The 15,150-nt window shown below is 42.7% G+C and overlaps 1 protein-coding gene across 1 annotated transcript; it reads right to left on the bottom strand.

Annotated features, from left to right (window-relative positions):
* Positions 1–1,479: 1,479 nt before the first annotated feature.
* Positions 1,480–14,799, bottom strand: GPR37 (G protein-coupled receptor 37). Its single transcript, XM_057415821.1, has 2 exons — positions 14,076–14,799; positions 1,480–2,783 (listed from the first exon to the last, which is right to left on the bottom strand). Exons 1-2 carry the CDS (start codon positions 14,760–14,762, stop codon positions 1,965–1,967), a joined length of 1,506 nt encoding a protein of 501 aa, XP_057271804.1. The 5' UTR covers positions 14,763–14,799; the 3' UTR covers positions 1,480–1,964.
* Between the last annotated feature and the right edge of the window lie 351 nt (positions 14,800–15,150).

Raw genomic sequence — 15,150 nt, 5'->3', positions numbered from 1 at the left:
CAGGTAATTTAACAAGTCTTAAACAGAAATAACTATTTAAATTTAGGCCTGTGCTTAAAGCAGATTGCTTTGCTAGGGCACACTGTCAGATTCAAAAGTCAGAAAAAAAACTCAAGTGGATATATGTTTGGATGCATATTCAGATTAGTTCATTTCAACTGCTTTTCAGTTGAAACTGCTGTATGTGAAAATGGTGAAGAAAAAGAATTACTGCTTGCCCGAGTAGATACAAAGATTAAACATATTAAGTCCAGAATCTACAAATAATAATTAAAAAAGACTCCTTTCCAGAAGTTACAGAGTTCTTTCACATATTTAGAGGCAGGTATCAGGATGCAAGACTACATCAGTTATGATCACTGTTAATTTCAAAGGACAAACGCATGTGATTTTACTTCTGCCCGTACTATTGCAATTTTATTATTTATTTAATCATATTAAAATATAAGCTAATTATAACAAAATCAGTTCCTTAGCATGTGTCCACACTTCAGTGTGGTGCTCAGTGTAAATATAAGCCAGCTTTCCTGCCAAGAACAGCCTGTCTACTTCAGCCAAGAAGAGAAGCAAATAAGCTCTGCTGGTACAGATAGGCACTTTCCAGTCTCCAGCCCAGCTTGCCTATAACAACTTTAGACTTCACTGTATCACACTGTTGCTGGCAGCGTTGACATATCCTCATTTTAATAAACCTGTGGACAGCAAAAAGCCATCCACAAAACACACCGTAGTTCTCAAAACCAGCTTCAGAGCCGTGAGCTGCTCATGAATAGCACCCTCTGTGAGAGCAACGTGATTTATAATTGGTATACAGAGCCCCTGTGATTAATATTCATGCTACATCCCAGAATAAATAGGAGATGCCAGTCTGATCCAAAGCCTTCTGAAATTGATGGAAGCCTTTCCATTGACTGCAGTTGCTCCAGGTCAAACCCCAAGTGTCCAAGTTTGTTTATACCTTTTAAAAAAGAAGGAATTCACTCTCCACATGTTTCAGTCCCTCACATTTATTGTCAGCAAACCTCTGGCGAAAGAATGCTCTTCCCTGCAACGGGACTCTTACTGAAGGAGCTATACATACAGAGACTGAGGACATAATCTCAATGTTAAACCAATAGCAAATTGGAAAGAAACTTGATTTTGAAACCACACAAGACAAAACTGAAGTGAGAAAGTGATCCTTCTTCATAAGAAGTACAAAACAGCTCAGGTTTTTGTATACCTTCAGGTTAAGAAGAAAATTTTCAATGAGGCACACTGAACCTTCATAATATACATTTAAAAATTTCACTCATGTAAATCTAATTCCATTATAACCATCTTGCTTAAACACTGCAATTATAGCTCCCAAGGGTAAGTACATGAATAGTAAATTAAATATGGCCATTTAAATTACTGTATGCAAAGATTTTTTTTACTTTTTAAAAGAATTTAATACTACTTATAGGTGTCCTTATTAAATGCAGACTGGCAATGAAGTTAAAGAATAAAACCTCATTTATTTTTATGCTACTTTATAAATGTTCTGAAATCCAAGTCCTCTCACAATAGTGTACAGTAATTGGATTAAAATTACCTTCAAATAATTTCCACCACATCTTTTACATAAAACATCTTGCAAACCCCACAATGTCTATATAGTCATTTTACAGTGATTATAAAAAAAAATACTATGGAATTAAATAAAAGTGGATTGATATGGATTCTCCTTCCCAGACAATAAAATCCTAGCACCACACAAAATATCATGATTTAAAACTGAGTGCTGGCTCCCCTTCTCTCTTTCTTTCATTTTAATAACAAAACAAATTATTTTCCAAAGCATGACTGTTAATAAGCAGATTCGTTTCTAGAGCAGTTTTCAGTAATCATTTTGCTTCAAGAAGAAAAATATGAAGTAAAAAAAAAAAGGAACAAAAAGAAGAAAACAAAAAAAGATACAGCAAATAAAGTTCTAGGGTCAATTAACAGTGAGTCCCCACAGAGGCAAAAGTGGACATTTCGCGACGAATGGTACTGAAAGGGGAGAGCTCCAGTTCTGTGGTGTACTCATTGTCATTGTCATCACTTGTCACTGTTGAAGACTTCTGGATGCATTCATCGCAGCAGCAACAGCAACACTCCATAAAGGCCCTGCTGAAAGGTTTACAGAGGCAGAAAAGAAGAACTGGGGTAACACAGGACTTAAAGAACAAAAGGAACTGACTAATGAGATGGAGGAGGTCCATAGTCTGCCGAGAGACCCCTGTGGACATGTAGGCAGTCACAATGTTGCAAATGTTTTCAGGAATGATGCAAAACCCATACAAAATGGTCAAAGCCACCACTGTGCAGTTCATCTGACTTTCCAGCTGAATTTGTCGCTTGTTCCCCCTTGTGCTAGCCTTTTCTGCCCTCCTGATTTTCCTCGCGGTTACCAGGGAGCAGGTAATAGTGAAAAGGGTAGGCAAACAAAAATAGCAGCCAAAGTACCACCAAAGTCTTGCTCCATCGTAAGTGAGAGCGAGCACATAGATGGTGTCGGGCAGCGCGGTGGATATCTTGACCACGCAGCGCTCCCCGGGTGGGCTGCCGCTGTACTCAGGGTCCTCCTTGGCCAGCTGGCGCAGCACCACCTCTGGCAGCGCCAGCAGCAGCGCGCCCACCCAGATAACCGCCAGCTTGGCCGTCGTGGAGGTGCAGTTTTCAATCATCTCATAATACATCTGCACGTTGGTGGCAGCACGGAATCGGTCGATGCAGAGGGCGCACAGTGTGAAGGTGGTGACTCCCAAAGAGGCTACCTGGAAAGGAGAAAAGGGGATGCAAGTTAATACAGATGCTGTCATAGAATGGCTTGGGTTGGAAGGGACCTTAAAAATTACCTAGTTCTAACCCCCTGCCATGGGGAGGGACACCTTCCACTAGACCAGATTGCTCAAAGCTCTCTACATCCTGGTCTTGTCTGGGAAAAACAAACAAAACAATAAAAAAGGAAAAAAGGGAAAAAACAAAAAAAAGGACAGCTATAAGGATACAGTCCAATATTCAGTTGAGTGGGAAAACTTCCTTCATCTCCTTCAAAAGCCCCCTGGTCCCCTGTTGATGGCAGTCATCTTAGAGATGGAAGAAGAAGGCCTGAACTCACTCAGGCTGGAGAGGGATTTAATGTATTGTACACTGGGTGAAAGCTTTTACCATTGAGCTGTTCTCTGGAAGAAGGGACTATGCTCTTCCATAGTTAAGAGAGAGCTCAATTTGTACTCTGAAACATTAGTCAAGTTTAGCCCCTTGACTGCGACAGGCAAAAGAAAACCTAGTTTAGGGGCATTAGTGTAGTACACAGTTAAGCACCATGGTGCCAAGCACAATCAAAAGAAGCATCATGGATGGAACTTACATTCCAGTGTTTGCTGAACTACCCAGCATGCACCCCAAAAGAATACACCCTTCTGGTTTTCTGCCTGCACATATTGATTTCAGCTTGGGGACACCCTCTCCCGGAAGCCCATGCAAGAACCTGTGCAACACCAAGCAAAAAAAAACCTGAGGAACTGACCAATACGGAAAACTAAACCCCTTCTTCCCCCCATTTTTCTAAGGGGTGTTTTTCAGAAAGATCGGTTCCACCACAGGGGCTGGAATTTAAGTGAAAAGGGGAGAGATGGGAGAGTTTTCCTTCAGCAGAAGTATGGATTTAGGCCTCCATCACATGCTCATCAAGCATGCAGGGGATCATAACATCAAAATCTGCCGTCATCTACAAAATTTAGGAACCCTGTGGATTAGGCATCTTCTGAATGGAGTAGGATCCAACAGCTGTTTTTGTGGACTTAGGCTTTTAAGTGAAATTCTGATGGGATGTAGGTACATAAAAGTCATCCCGTGAGTTCAGAGAGACTGTATCCAAAAACTTCAGACTTCCAGAGGCTGTGCAAAACCAACCTTCACTATAATACTTAGGCTTTGAAATCTATCTTCAACATTTCCTTTAGGAAAAAATCTCAGGGAAATCTAGGTTTAATTTCACAGAAAACATCCTGTGGGGAAACGTACTGAAAGCCAGGAGAAATGGCTTTGTTGTTTAAATGATAATGCTGTTGAAATGGATTGGACAGAGCTCTCAATTATATACTGTTCAGGAGCAAGTACACTGCAATGCATATGTTCTCCAGCTTTAATAATAATCATTTTATGCATGAATAGAAATGTTGTACTGTCATGAAACATAATTTCCTATCATTTGTCCTATTTATAATTGAATTTCCTAAAAAGAAATTTGCAGGAAGACTATTTGCATTTTGGCCTAATCTTATTTCCAATAAATTGAGCTTCAGTTCAGATTCAAAGCAGAACTCCCATTAACTTCAATTCAAGAAAGATTTGGTGCCTTGTTGCATTCTAATTCATTTATTTTCTTGTGTTTGCATGCTTGTGTTGTGCTGAAAATGTGTTGATGCAAAAGAAAATAAACTTAAATAATACTCCTAATAAATGTAAAGAATGCTTACTTTTATCATGAATAAAACATGTCTGTGCAATTAACTGGTAAATCTAGGGTAATGTTAGGCAACTCACTATAATTTGGCTTACCCAAATTTGATGTGCAATGATGCATTAAAAAAATTGTAGAGGTAAATTTAAAAAAAATAAAATACTTTCCTATTTCCACCATAATTTGAAGCATTCCTGTTCATACATCTCATGTAAAAAGTTCTGCAATTATGCACAATTATATAAATATATCATTAATTTCAGCCTTCAATATTTAACAGCCATATTAGACTGCTAAAATTGAGTATCACTGAAAAATATTAGGCTCTTGGGATTAGAACTGTCAAACATTGGCTTAGCTGAAGAATTCTTTGAAGCAGCTTCCTAAAAGATGGAATGAGTAAGATCTCGAACTAATTAACTTGCAGGAATATTTAATGATGACAAAGCAGTACGGTAAACATTTTTAATAGACAAACCAATTCATTTAGGAGCTTACACTGTCTGACAAGATTCAAAGAAAGCTTGGTAAATATAATGAAAAAAATAAAAAACATTAAAGAAAAATTACAGTTACAGGGAACTCTTAATGAAATCATAAACTTAGAAAATGAAGATAATTTTCATGGATTGCTGCCGAGTCAGAGTTTTAAATTAAAGACTATTGACTTCATTGCAAAACACTGAAATGTGTGTGCAGTCTTCAAACTCCTTAGAGTGACAGCAACACTTTAGCCAGAACATCCAACATGAATAACAAAAGGGTCAGCTCTCTAAAGCTGTGGGAGACAGGGAAGTAACCGAGATTCAGGAATGAACAGGGACTGAAATAAAAGCCAGCAGATGAAAATTTGAGGTTTTTCTCTCTCAGCTCTCATGTGTCTCCCCCCCACCCCCAATGCACATGCTTTTGTTGCTTTAGCATTTCATTGCAAACAGGCTGCTACACGGTGGCTAAGACATTAAAACTCTGCAGCTGTTAAGGCTGGACTAATGAAAGAAGACATGTGTACTATGAACAAACATAACCTACGGGGTTCTTGTCACATTAATTGACCAACAATGTGGAGGTTTAAGACAGTGAAATAGAGCAAGAAGAAAGAACAGTGGAAGTGGGCTTTGAAAACTCCTCTGTGGATTTACTGATGAAACAAGCTAAACAAAACTAGTGTTTCTCTGGAACAGGCAAAGATTTCCTGTTTTCTGTAGATTAAGGGAGTTAGTGATGCTATGGAAAAACTTGCAAAAAACAAACAAATACTCCCGCGCAGATGAACAGGGATTCAATCCAGATGACTTGCTTAAAGGCAGTATATTTAAGGATATATACTGCATTAAAGGCAGCATATTTAAGAGTCTGATTACTTACTCCACTCCATAGACTATGAGTAATAGTCAGCAAAATCAACGGGTGCTGCTCAGAGCCTATGTGGGCGGGAATTGGGACATGCATTCTGCATGTTCACACAATTTCAGTTTAGGGGTGTTTCTTCATACCAGTCATACTAATAATTAGGCTTAAGCTGAAAACGTGGAAGAAGCCAGAAAAGTTTCCTTTTTAATCTGCTATACTGCCCTGAAATAACCACAAAATAAGGTAATTCATTTGATGAGGACTAGGTAAAGAACAAATTAACAAATCCTGAAGTGGTGTGAAGCTGGGTGGAGTTTAATGGTGCTCTTCTTGTTGTAACAGCTGAGTTTCTGATATGCTGATATGCTGTTGCAGTCTGAATTCCAACAACCTGGCAGGAAATGAGGCAAGGCAAGGCTCACCAGTTTTCGATCATCACTTAGTTGTCTGATTTATTTCCGTACAGTCCCTATGAAGATTCTACTTCAGACTCTATAGACACTAAAGATAATGCCAGTTTTCATCTTTTCCTTACTAGATGAAATCAGGAAAGTCCCCAGGTTTCTAACTGAATGATCACCAATCTGCTTTGAGGAGGTGGTGGAGTAACCCTTGCTCTGAGGAGATGCCCACACTATCTGGGCAGAGAAGGGCTTTTGAAAGGATTACCAGCTACAGCACATACACACAAAAGATGACATTATAGTTACAAGAGACTATCTTGATATTGTTGCTCCTTTAAAAGCATTGACGAGGATATTAGTGGGCACTGTCGTGCTCCTTCTAGACACTGCATAAGCCTTTGGTCATTAGCTTAGCAGCTGTTAGTCAACTGTGTCAAAACTCATTTGGGGAACTGAGACCAGAGAGAACAGTAAAATCATGAAATGCTCAGCTTAATTGCATCAGTTCTCTCTGTCCAACCAACATACCCAATTCCCCTTTCACAAACACTAACAATTACTGAAATGTTCTCAGGCCTTCCCTGACCTGTCCTACTTATTCTCCTGGCTGTGGTCCCACAGCTCTTGGCCCTGACCTCCAGGAGCAGAGCCTCTGGCTGAGGAGGCAAGCTGTGCAGATGCAGGATGGTGAGCAACACCAGTGGAAATGAGACTCTGAATTTTGTCTAATATCTGCTTGACAAGACAAAGGTAATGAAAACAAAACCAGAAACAAGATCAGAAAAGATGACTTGGGTGAAAAGGTTGAGGAAGACCAGATTCTGTGAGTGAAAAAAAAAGAGAGATTGGGTTACTCAATTCAGTAAGGTGAAGACCAAGAAGTGATATTACTACTATCTACAAGTAAGTCTACCTTGAGATATAAAATTGATTAAGCCAAAGGACAGTGAATATAACAGAATGGGAATCAACCAGCCATGACCAACTCAAAACTGGAAATGAGATGGACCATTAATCATCTCAGGCATCACACTCTTGAGCACACCTTCTGATGGAGGGGGAACAATGTAGACTGCGTTAATATGGAACATGATAAGAGTTATAAGAAATGGCTGCTTCTACCAGCTGAAGCTGGATTTTCTAAAACAGAATATTTTTTATGTTGCTTACAGTTTCTCAAACTACACAGCACTCTGCCTTCCTTTGTAACAAGCAGGATGGGTATTCACAAAATTTTCCCATTGTAATAGAAAAGCTGAACTACAAAAAAAGTTGATGACTACTAGCTCTAAGCTCTCAGTGATACCCTATAGAATCATAGAATAGTTAGGGTTGAAAAGGACATTAAGATTATCTAGTTCCAATCCCCCTGCAATGGGCAGGGACACCTCACACTAAACCATCTCACCCAAGGCTCTCTTCAACTTGGCCTTGAACATCACCAGGGATGGAGCATTCACAGCTTCCGTGGGCAACCCATTCCAGTGCCTCACCACCTTAATAATAAAGAACTTCTTCCTCATACCCAATCTAAACTTCCCCTGTTTAAGTTTGAACCCGTTACCCCTTGTCCTATCACTACAGTCCCTAATGAACAGTCCATCCCCAGCATCCCTATAGCCCCCTTCAGACACTGTAGACTCTTTATACTCATTACTATTGTATAAATGACTAATTTTTCCCACCAAGCCATTATACTCTATCATCTTGCTACAGTTGTTCTGTACCCACACTCATAGATTTAGAGTCTGTTAATGCAACATATCATGGTGGCTCTTGCAGACTTGTCAATTTTGCCTAAGATAAAGTTAGTACAGCCTGCAGGTTTTGTGCTACCCTACACTTGCAGTACAGCATCCAGTAGTAAGACTGGACTACCACAAAATATGAGGTCAACCCAATTAAAAAAAAAAAAATATTCAATTGTTTTTCTAGATTTCTGTTTTCTATTCTTTCAATTAAAAGCCTCCAAACCTGAGAAAAATGGTCATTACTATAAAAGAACAAAAATAAATAAATATCTCTACTTCTCTTACACAAAGTGCTATTAGGTTTATGCTTCAAAATAGGTAAGGTTCACTCAGTTAAAACACTCCTTGAAACAACCCAGTTGTGGCAGAAGTAATTCCATAGCTAACTAGTACAGGAGCCAGAGTATGCCTCTGACATTAGCAATTAGCTTAAGCATCCTGGATGAAAATCTACATCACCTTAATTATCTAGAAGACAAGATGGTAGTTCTTGAAATCTCTATCACAGAGATTACCTACACCTGTGGAGCAATGGGTACAATATGGTTGTTTCCATAGTACTATCAACACTCAAATCAGTGTTTCTTACTCTTATGTATATCTCAAGAGTGATAGTGTTCAGAATCAGAATCCACTTCCAAGAGCTGCTTTTGAATTTTGTTGGAAGCGAAAGCCAACTAGATCATCAGGACACTGGAAACACTCATAACTACACTATATTCTTATCCAGAGGGTTGGAAAACTCACAAAACACAAGAGGATTTAATTTTGGCTCATTTCACTATTTATAATCTACCATGTTATCATGTAAGCAAATTTCATTTACTTTTTTTTTTTTTAATAAATAAATGAGTCCCATTTTCCACTGAGTATCAAATTCCCATTAAGCTACACAAGGGACTCCTGCACTAATTATTAACAACATGGAACTACTGCTAAAAATCAGCCCCTTTCTCCTTTGCAAGAAAAATCCTGTCATATGGAGAAATGACATCCCAGTGCTCAGAGCAGAGTCAATGGTGCCGGGATAGCAGATGTTGCTTTTTCCTCCCCACATATGTAACTGAAATATTACTGACCCAATTTTAAACCTAGTCTGACACAAATTCAGTTCCATGCTGAAATGCCACATGCAAAGTTTAAGCCAAAAGCAAATTTTTATGGACAACTTATAAGTCCCTAAGAACTGGGTTTGCAGAGGAAAAGAAGATTGATAGAAGCACCATCATGGCAGCAACTGTCACCATGCCATTAATACCTAAGGGACAGAGGTATATTAACACTCCTGCTTTAAACAATTATTTACTCCCCAATAAGTGCTGAAGATATTCTGTACGGTAACAGACACATGCAGCCACTGCCCTACAAAACTCCCAGTATGAAGCTTTGAAACTGCGTACCCGTCTAAGGATCTCATCTACAATCCAGAGGACTTACTGGAGGCTCAGGAGCCTAGCTCTGAGTGAAGTCAAAGAAGAGACATAAAGAGGATACTGCACAGCAAAAGACAGAAAAGACAGATAATATGCAGCTTTTATAAACTCCCATAAAAAAATGTATTTGCTTCCCTAAAGTGAAACGTAAAATAAGGATCTCCTCTGACAGCCTTGGAACAGGCAGAGAATGGCTTCTCACTTGCCTCTACTCAAGGAAAAGAGAAAAAGAGGAAAAAGCCTCCCCTCAAATTGCCCTGGAGGTTCAGCTCCAGGGAAAGACAGTAATTCATATCCCAGGCCGAATCAATCCTTTTGCTTTCCACTAAAAATACTAATTGTGATGGCTTTCCTGAGCTGGAAGGTACCCACCAGGAAAAGAAGTGATGCCACAGACTGATTGCCAAAAGCACATGCAGAGACCGGGCATCAGATTTCAGAGGCTTTCAAGAGTCAGCTCCAGAGTCAAGGTCAAGCCAGGCCCATATGCATGACAAGGTCCAGACGAGGACACACAAACTTTGTCTTTCTCTTCCTTGTGAGGGGTATGAAAAAGGAAGATGCGCTCATATTTATTAGCACCAGCGCAGGGCTGAGTACCATCACTGGTCTCGAGAAATTGTTGCTCTGTGCTGGACTATACAGGATGGTAAATCAGCCTCTGCAAACCCTCATTCTAAACCATTCACCAATTCTAAATTCTTACTCCACTACAAGTAGCTTGTCCCAGTCTGCCAGCATAGAAAGTGATGCCTACTTTCATCAACCCCTCTCAAACTCATCAAGCTTCTAGTGTAACCTCTAAAAGCAGAATGCACACAACTCAAGCAAGCTTCCTTTTAAAGCCCAAAAGACCGTTTCTAGTCCTAGTTGACACAATCCATTTGTCATCATGAGCAAGCTGCTCTGGGTCTTGAACAACCTACTTAAACCTATTTAACCCCTTCACTACTGGCTTCCAGCATTGAAATAGAAAATAAAAATGCTACTTCACAGGACTGCTGTATTTAACAACTGTGAAAAACTACAGATTTTGTCTACATGTATACTTCTTTTTACTAAGCTGTAGCATAAATCTCTAAGTAGGCTACTGGAACTATATTGTTCTGTACTGTGTTTTTTTTTCTATTCCCCTTTATCCACCCCCCAACTCTTTTATTGGAAAGAGTGGATATGCTTGAACAAAAAGAAAAGGGCTCCACACTGGGAGGGCTTGTGGAACAGGAATTAGCTGAAGCCATTGTCTTCATATTATCATTTACCCTATATCTCCTGAGTCTGAACAACACTGAGCAAAGTGTACTGAAGACATCAACACAGTGTGCAAGTAAACACTTCAGCCACCCATGCCTAAAACTAGGTGGCTGAACCACCTGCAGAAAAGTGGCAAAAGGTTAAGGACTATTGAACAGAGAATTGAAACCGCAAAGGAGAAGCACAGCTCCACACATCCTTATGGGCTGAGTAGCTGCCCCAGTTGTCCTAATTCTCTTCTCGTTCCCTCTCAGTGCATTTAAAACTGCCCCTCCAAGACAGGGTCAAGTGAAGTTCCTGGTGGAGATAACTTCATCTACTTCTACTAACCATGTGTTTTGCTAGTTTCGTTCTCTGCCAGTTTACCCTCATCATCTAAAGAACTCATGAGAAGCACAGAAGAATTAATTTACTCAGTTTCTTCCTCAGTCATGGCTGAAATGACTGCTTAACGTGCTCGGTCACAGCAGATCTTTACCAGGTATGGGAAAACTGCCCTTTGAATTAAGTACTGGGGAGACCTTCTACTGCTGGAAGCTCAACATTTACCTACAGGAATGTGCTTGAAGATATCATAAAACATTTTTCCCAGGCCATATACATATGTGTTATCTATCACTGGCAACAGATGCTTTGTTGAAATTCTGCACAATACCCATCAAACAGCACAAATAGAAAAACAATTGGCCACATGAAGCTAAACTAAGAAAACTCACAGTTTCTCACTTGAAACCTTTAAACACAGTACAAAACATGCTTGAATAATGTTAAAATGTTGTGATCAGCGTATCACTTGCTCTGGATAATCAAACATCCTCTGTTGCCTAGTTGTGAAAGTACAGACTGTAACGACAGAGTACTCAGGCCAGTGTCTTTGATGTTTAAAAGGGAGAGGTTTCTGGATCTACAACTCTGGGTTTGACACAGCTCCTTAGACACAGCGCAGGGAGGGGAGAAGTGGCATGCAGAAAAAGAGATTCAAAGCACGGAACAAAGCAACACTTAACAAAACACTGGGCTAACTTACAGAAAACACAGATAACAGCTTAAAATTTGTCCATATTCTGTCTGTATTCCACAAAACTTTAGAAACCTCTCCTAAAGAGGTTAAGCTGTCTACAGCTTAACTCTCAAGGTATGAAGAGGACTTCATCCTCCTCCCACTGTGTGGAAGGGGCTGATCCTGCCCAGGTGAGTTACAACAAGGGAGAAGACAAGAGTTTTTAGCTGCCAGGTGAGCGTGCTGCTGTGAACAATCCCTGACAGAGCACGGAGGAGTAGCTGCTTGCAGGGCAGATTTCGTGACGTGCTCTGCAGCTTCATCGCTGCTGGTGGTGTCACTGTCACTGTGTAATGCCCGTGAGGTTAGAACATCACTAGGAAAGTGACGAACCTTTGCTCTACCAGCCTTCGCCATCTCAGCGGGGTCAAATCCTAATTTGTAGAACAGTGCCCTTCTTGCCAAGCTCGAGGCAAGCTGTGGAGGGTTGCAAACCAGCACTGGTGCTCAGTACCGCCACTCATGGCTACAACTTAGAGGGGAAATCCAGACTTTTACCTACAGCTCCCGGGGTGATGAATATACTTTACATACTTGAGTATTACATTTAACAACTACTGAATGAAAAATATACAACTCTGGGAGCAATACAGAACCCCCAAGGCTGCAACTTTTTAGATCTGTACCTTACATATAAATTAATTTCATTTCCTCAGGAAGAAGGAGAATTTTTCACTTTTACACCCCAGTAATAATTAACCCTAAGACCATGCCACTGGTCCATCATGACTGAATCGGTGCCAGTTCTTGAATAACGCTTCAACTCTAAGTATCTACAGGAAAAATAAGGTGTAATTGATGTATAAAGGGGGGGTAGCAGCAGCTGAATGTTTTTCAGATTACAGCTTTGGAAACTCCATTTTACTGAAACCACTTTCAGTTTGACAAAGTCTTTAGTGCCCAAAGCTGCACAGCATACGCAACTAATTCTGAAGAACAGCGTGGCCATGCACATAATATCAATTACTGATCTTTAATTAGAATTAGCATCCAAAGAATTACTTTTATTCTGTATGTGAATGCACCAAAACCACGTTGGGAAGTGTAAAGTGTCACTCTAGGAAAGTCCTGAGAACCCTTGATCTGCCTTACCTACTTTAATTGAAATGGTTAGACTGCAACAGAAACAGTGTTACTTATTTTATTGGTTAAAACAGTAGGAAGGACTAAATTCAGAAATTTTTAAAGCTCCTAGTACTACCTGTTTCTCAACAAACACATACTTACTACTTCATGTCTTCTTAAATGCAAATAGATAAAGTGGACTCTGAGTTTTTCAAATGTAATGTTATATTACTGGCCTTGCATACATCTAAGCGTAGCACAGCTCCACCCTTTGTCCGACACCACCAGTAATAAAGCACATCACATATGAAAGAAGTAATGACAACTTAGTGGCTACACACATCACACATCTTTCTAAACTCTAAAAAATATTGGTTCTCAATTACATATTACCATGTACCAATGTGCTGTTGAAACTGATATTCTGTATTAATAATAAACTGGGGTTTGTTTTGGGAGGTGGATTTTGTTTGTTTTTTTCCCTTATATCTCATTCTTGGAACAGGAGAATCAACAGTTATTTCCTCAGCTTTCAGTTACTAAATAATGTTGAACATAAGGTTTTGGGAATACAGAAGAGCCAGCCAGAATTATGGGCTACCACCCTGCAAATAAATAAGGTGGACAACCTGAATGCTGCCGGCAGGACTCAGGCCAGCTGGCTGAGAGCTTTCTCTGACAGAGCTTCCGAACAACTGCCAAGAAGCTGCCGCTTAAATCCTGCTGGGGTCTTTTTTATTATTAATATTTAAAATAAGCTAAATAAATAACTGTAAGATTTGAAGGCTTAAGTACAACTTAAGAGCATATACATCCCATTGCTGGTCCTGTCTGCAATTACCTTACAAGCTGTCCCCAGTTACGCCCTCCATCCGCTTTCCTGACTCACTTCACCTTAGGGAAACAGGAGAAAAAAACTAAAAAAAAATGAAAGCTCATTCTGAGAGGATTTTCGCCTTTCAGGATCACAAAGAGCAAGGAAAGAAGTTTGGCAGAACTCGCGCGAGTGGAAGGCAGAGCCAGCCGCGCTCAGCCTGAGGTTATAGAAATCCCCCGGTGCTACGGCCACGGCCGCCTCCGGTCCAACCGGTGCCTCGGGGATGCCCGGGAAGCCGAGACCAAGCTCGCGTTGGACCGCCCCCCCCCGGCTGGCAGCGATAAGGGCGGGCACCCACAGGCAGCGAAGGCCGGCGGAGAAGCTCGGGAGAGCAGTGCTCGTGGAGGGAAAGGTGCTCGGAACCACGTCCCCTAGAGCCATGCCCGCCCACCCACCACCATTACCTCGATGTACGGGACGATTTTGCAGGAGAAGTCTTCGAGGAGCCACTTCTTGGTGAGCTCCTGGAAGATGACCAGCGGCAAGCAGAAGAAGACAATGAGGAAGTCCCAGAAGGCCAGGTTGGCCAGCAGGGAGTTGGAGATGCTCCGCATGTAGTAGTTGTGGCAGACGATGCACATCACTGCCATGTTGCCCATGATGCCGATGCCGAAGATCACCACGGAGAGGCACATGACGGCGTAGGCGCCGTACGACTCCTCGGTTAGCGGGTAGAAGGGGTTGCGGAGACGGGCGCGGCGTCCCGTGGCGTTGCCGCGGCCTCCGGAGCTTCCCTCGCCTCCCGCCGAGGCGTTCAGGGGCAGCCAGCGGGGGCCGCCCGCCGCGCCCCTCCCCGCCGCCGCGCCAGCTCCGCGGTCGCTGCTCCGCGCCCGCCGCCGCCCGGCCCCCTCCGCCCCGCGGGGCGCACCGCTGCCGGCCGCCCCCGCTGTTCCGCCGCGCACGGGGAGACCCGCGCCGGGGACAGCCGCTGCCGCCCGCCGGCCCGCAGAGAGGGGCGTCGGGGCTAGTGGCGAGCGGGCGCGCTGCGGAGACGCGGGCAGCCCGACGGCCGCAGCGGGGGCCAGGGCGCAGACAGCCCAGGCACCCAGCACCTGGCAGAGCAGGGCGAGGGGAGTGCGGAGGGGCTGCATAGCCGCGAGGCGGGGGGGCTCGTATGCTTCCCTTTAGAGCCGGCGGCCGCGCCGCTCGGCTGGGATGGGAGCGGGAGGCATGCCCGCCTGGGTCCCGGGGACAGCCCGCCTCCCCGGGGCCGGGGCAGCCGCGACGCCGCTGCCGCCGGTGTCCGCCGCTGCAAGTGACAGGCGCTGCAGCTGCTGTGATCGGAGCAGCGTGGAACCTCTTCTTGCCGCCTCCCGGGGCAGACCCGGAAAGTTGTGTCGCTGTCTCCGACGCGCCGAGTTAATGTAGCAAGTGCAGCGCCGGGAGGACCCCCCTCCGGCGCTCCGCCCTTTCCCGGGACCGCTGCCTCCTCGCCAGCAGCCGCACCGGCCTCGTGCTGCCTCTTTACATCCTGCCTCC

This window comes from Pezoporus wallicus, unplaced genomic scaffold, assembly GCF_028554395.1.
Source record: "Pezoporus wallicus isolate ANWC-B61680 ecotype Strahan unplaced genomic scaffold, APGP_CSIRO_Pwel_v1 contig_6966, whole genome shotgun sequence".
NCBI lineage: Eukaryota > Metazoa > Chordata > Aves > Psittaciformes > Psittacidae > Pezoporus > Pezoporus wallicus.
The sequence above is the reverse complement of the archived record's forward strand: the minus strand, read 5'-3'. Positions and strand labels throughout refer to the sequence as shown.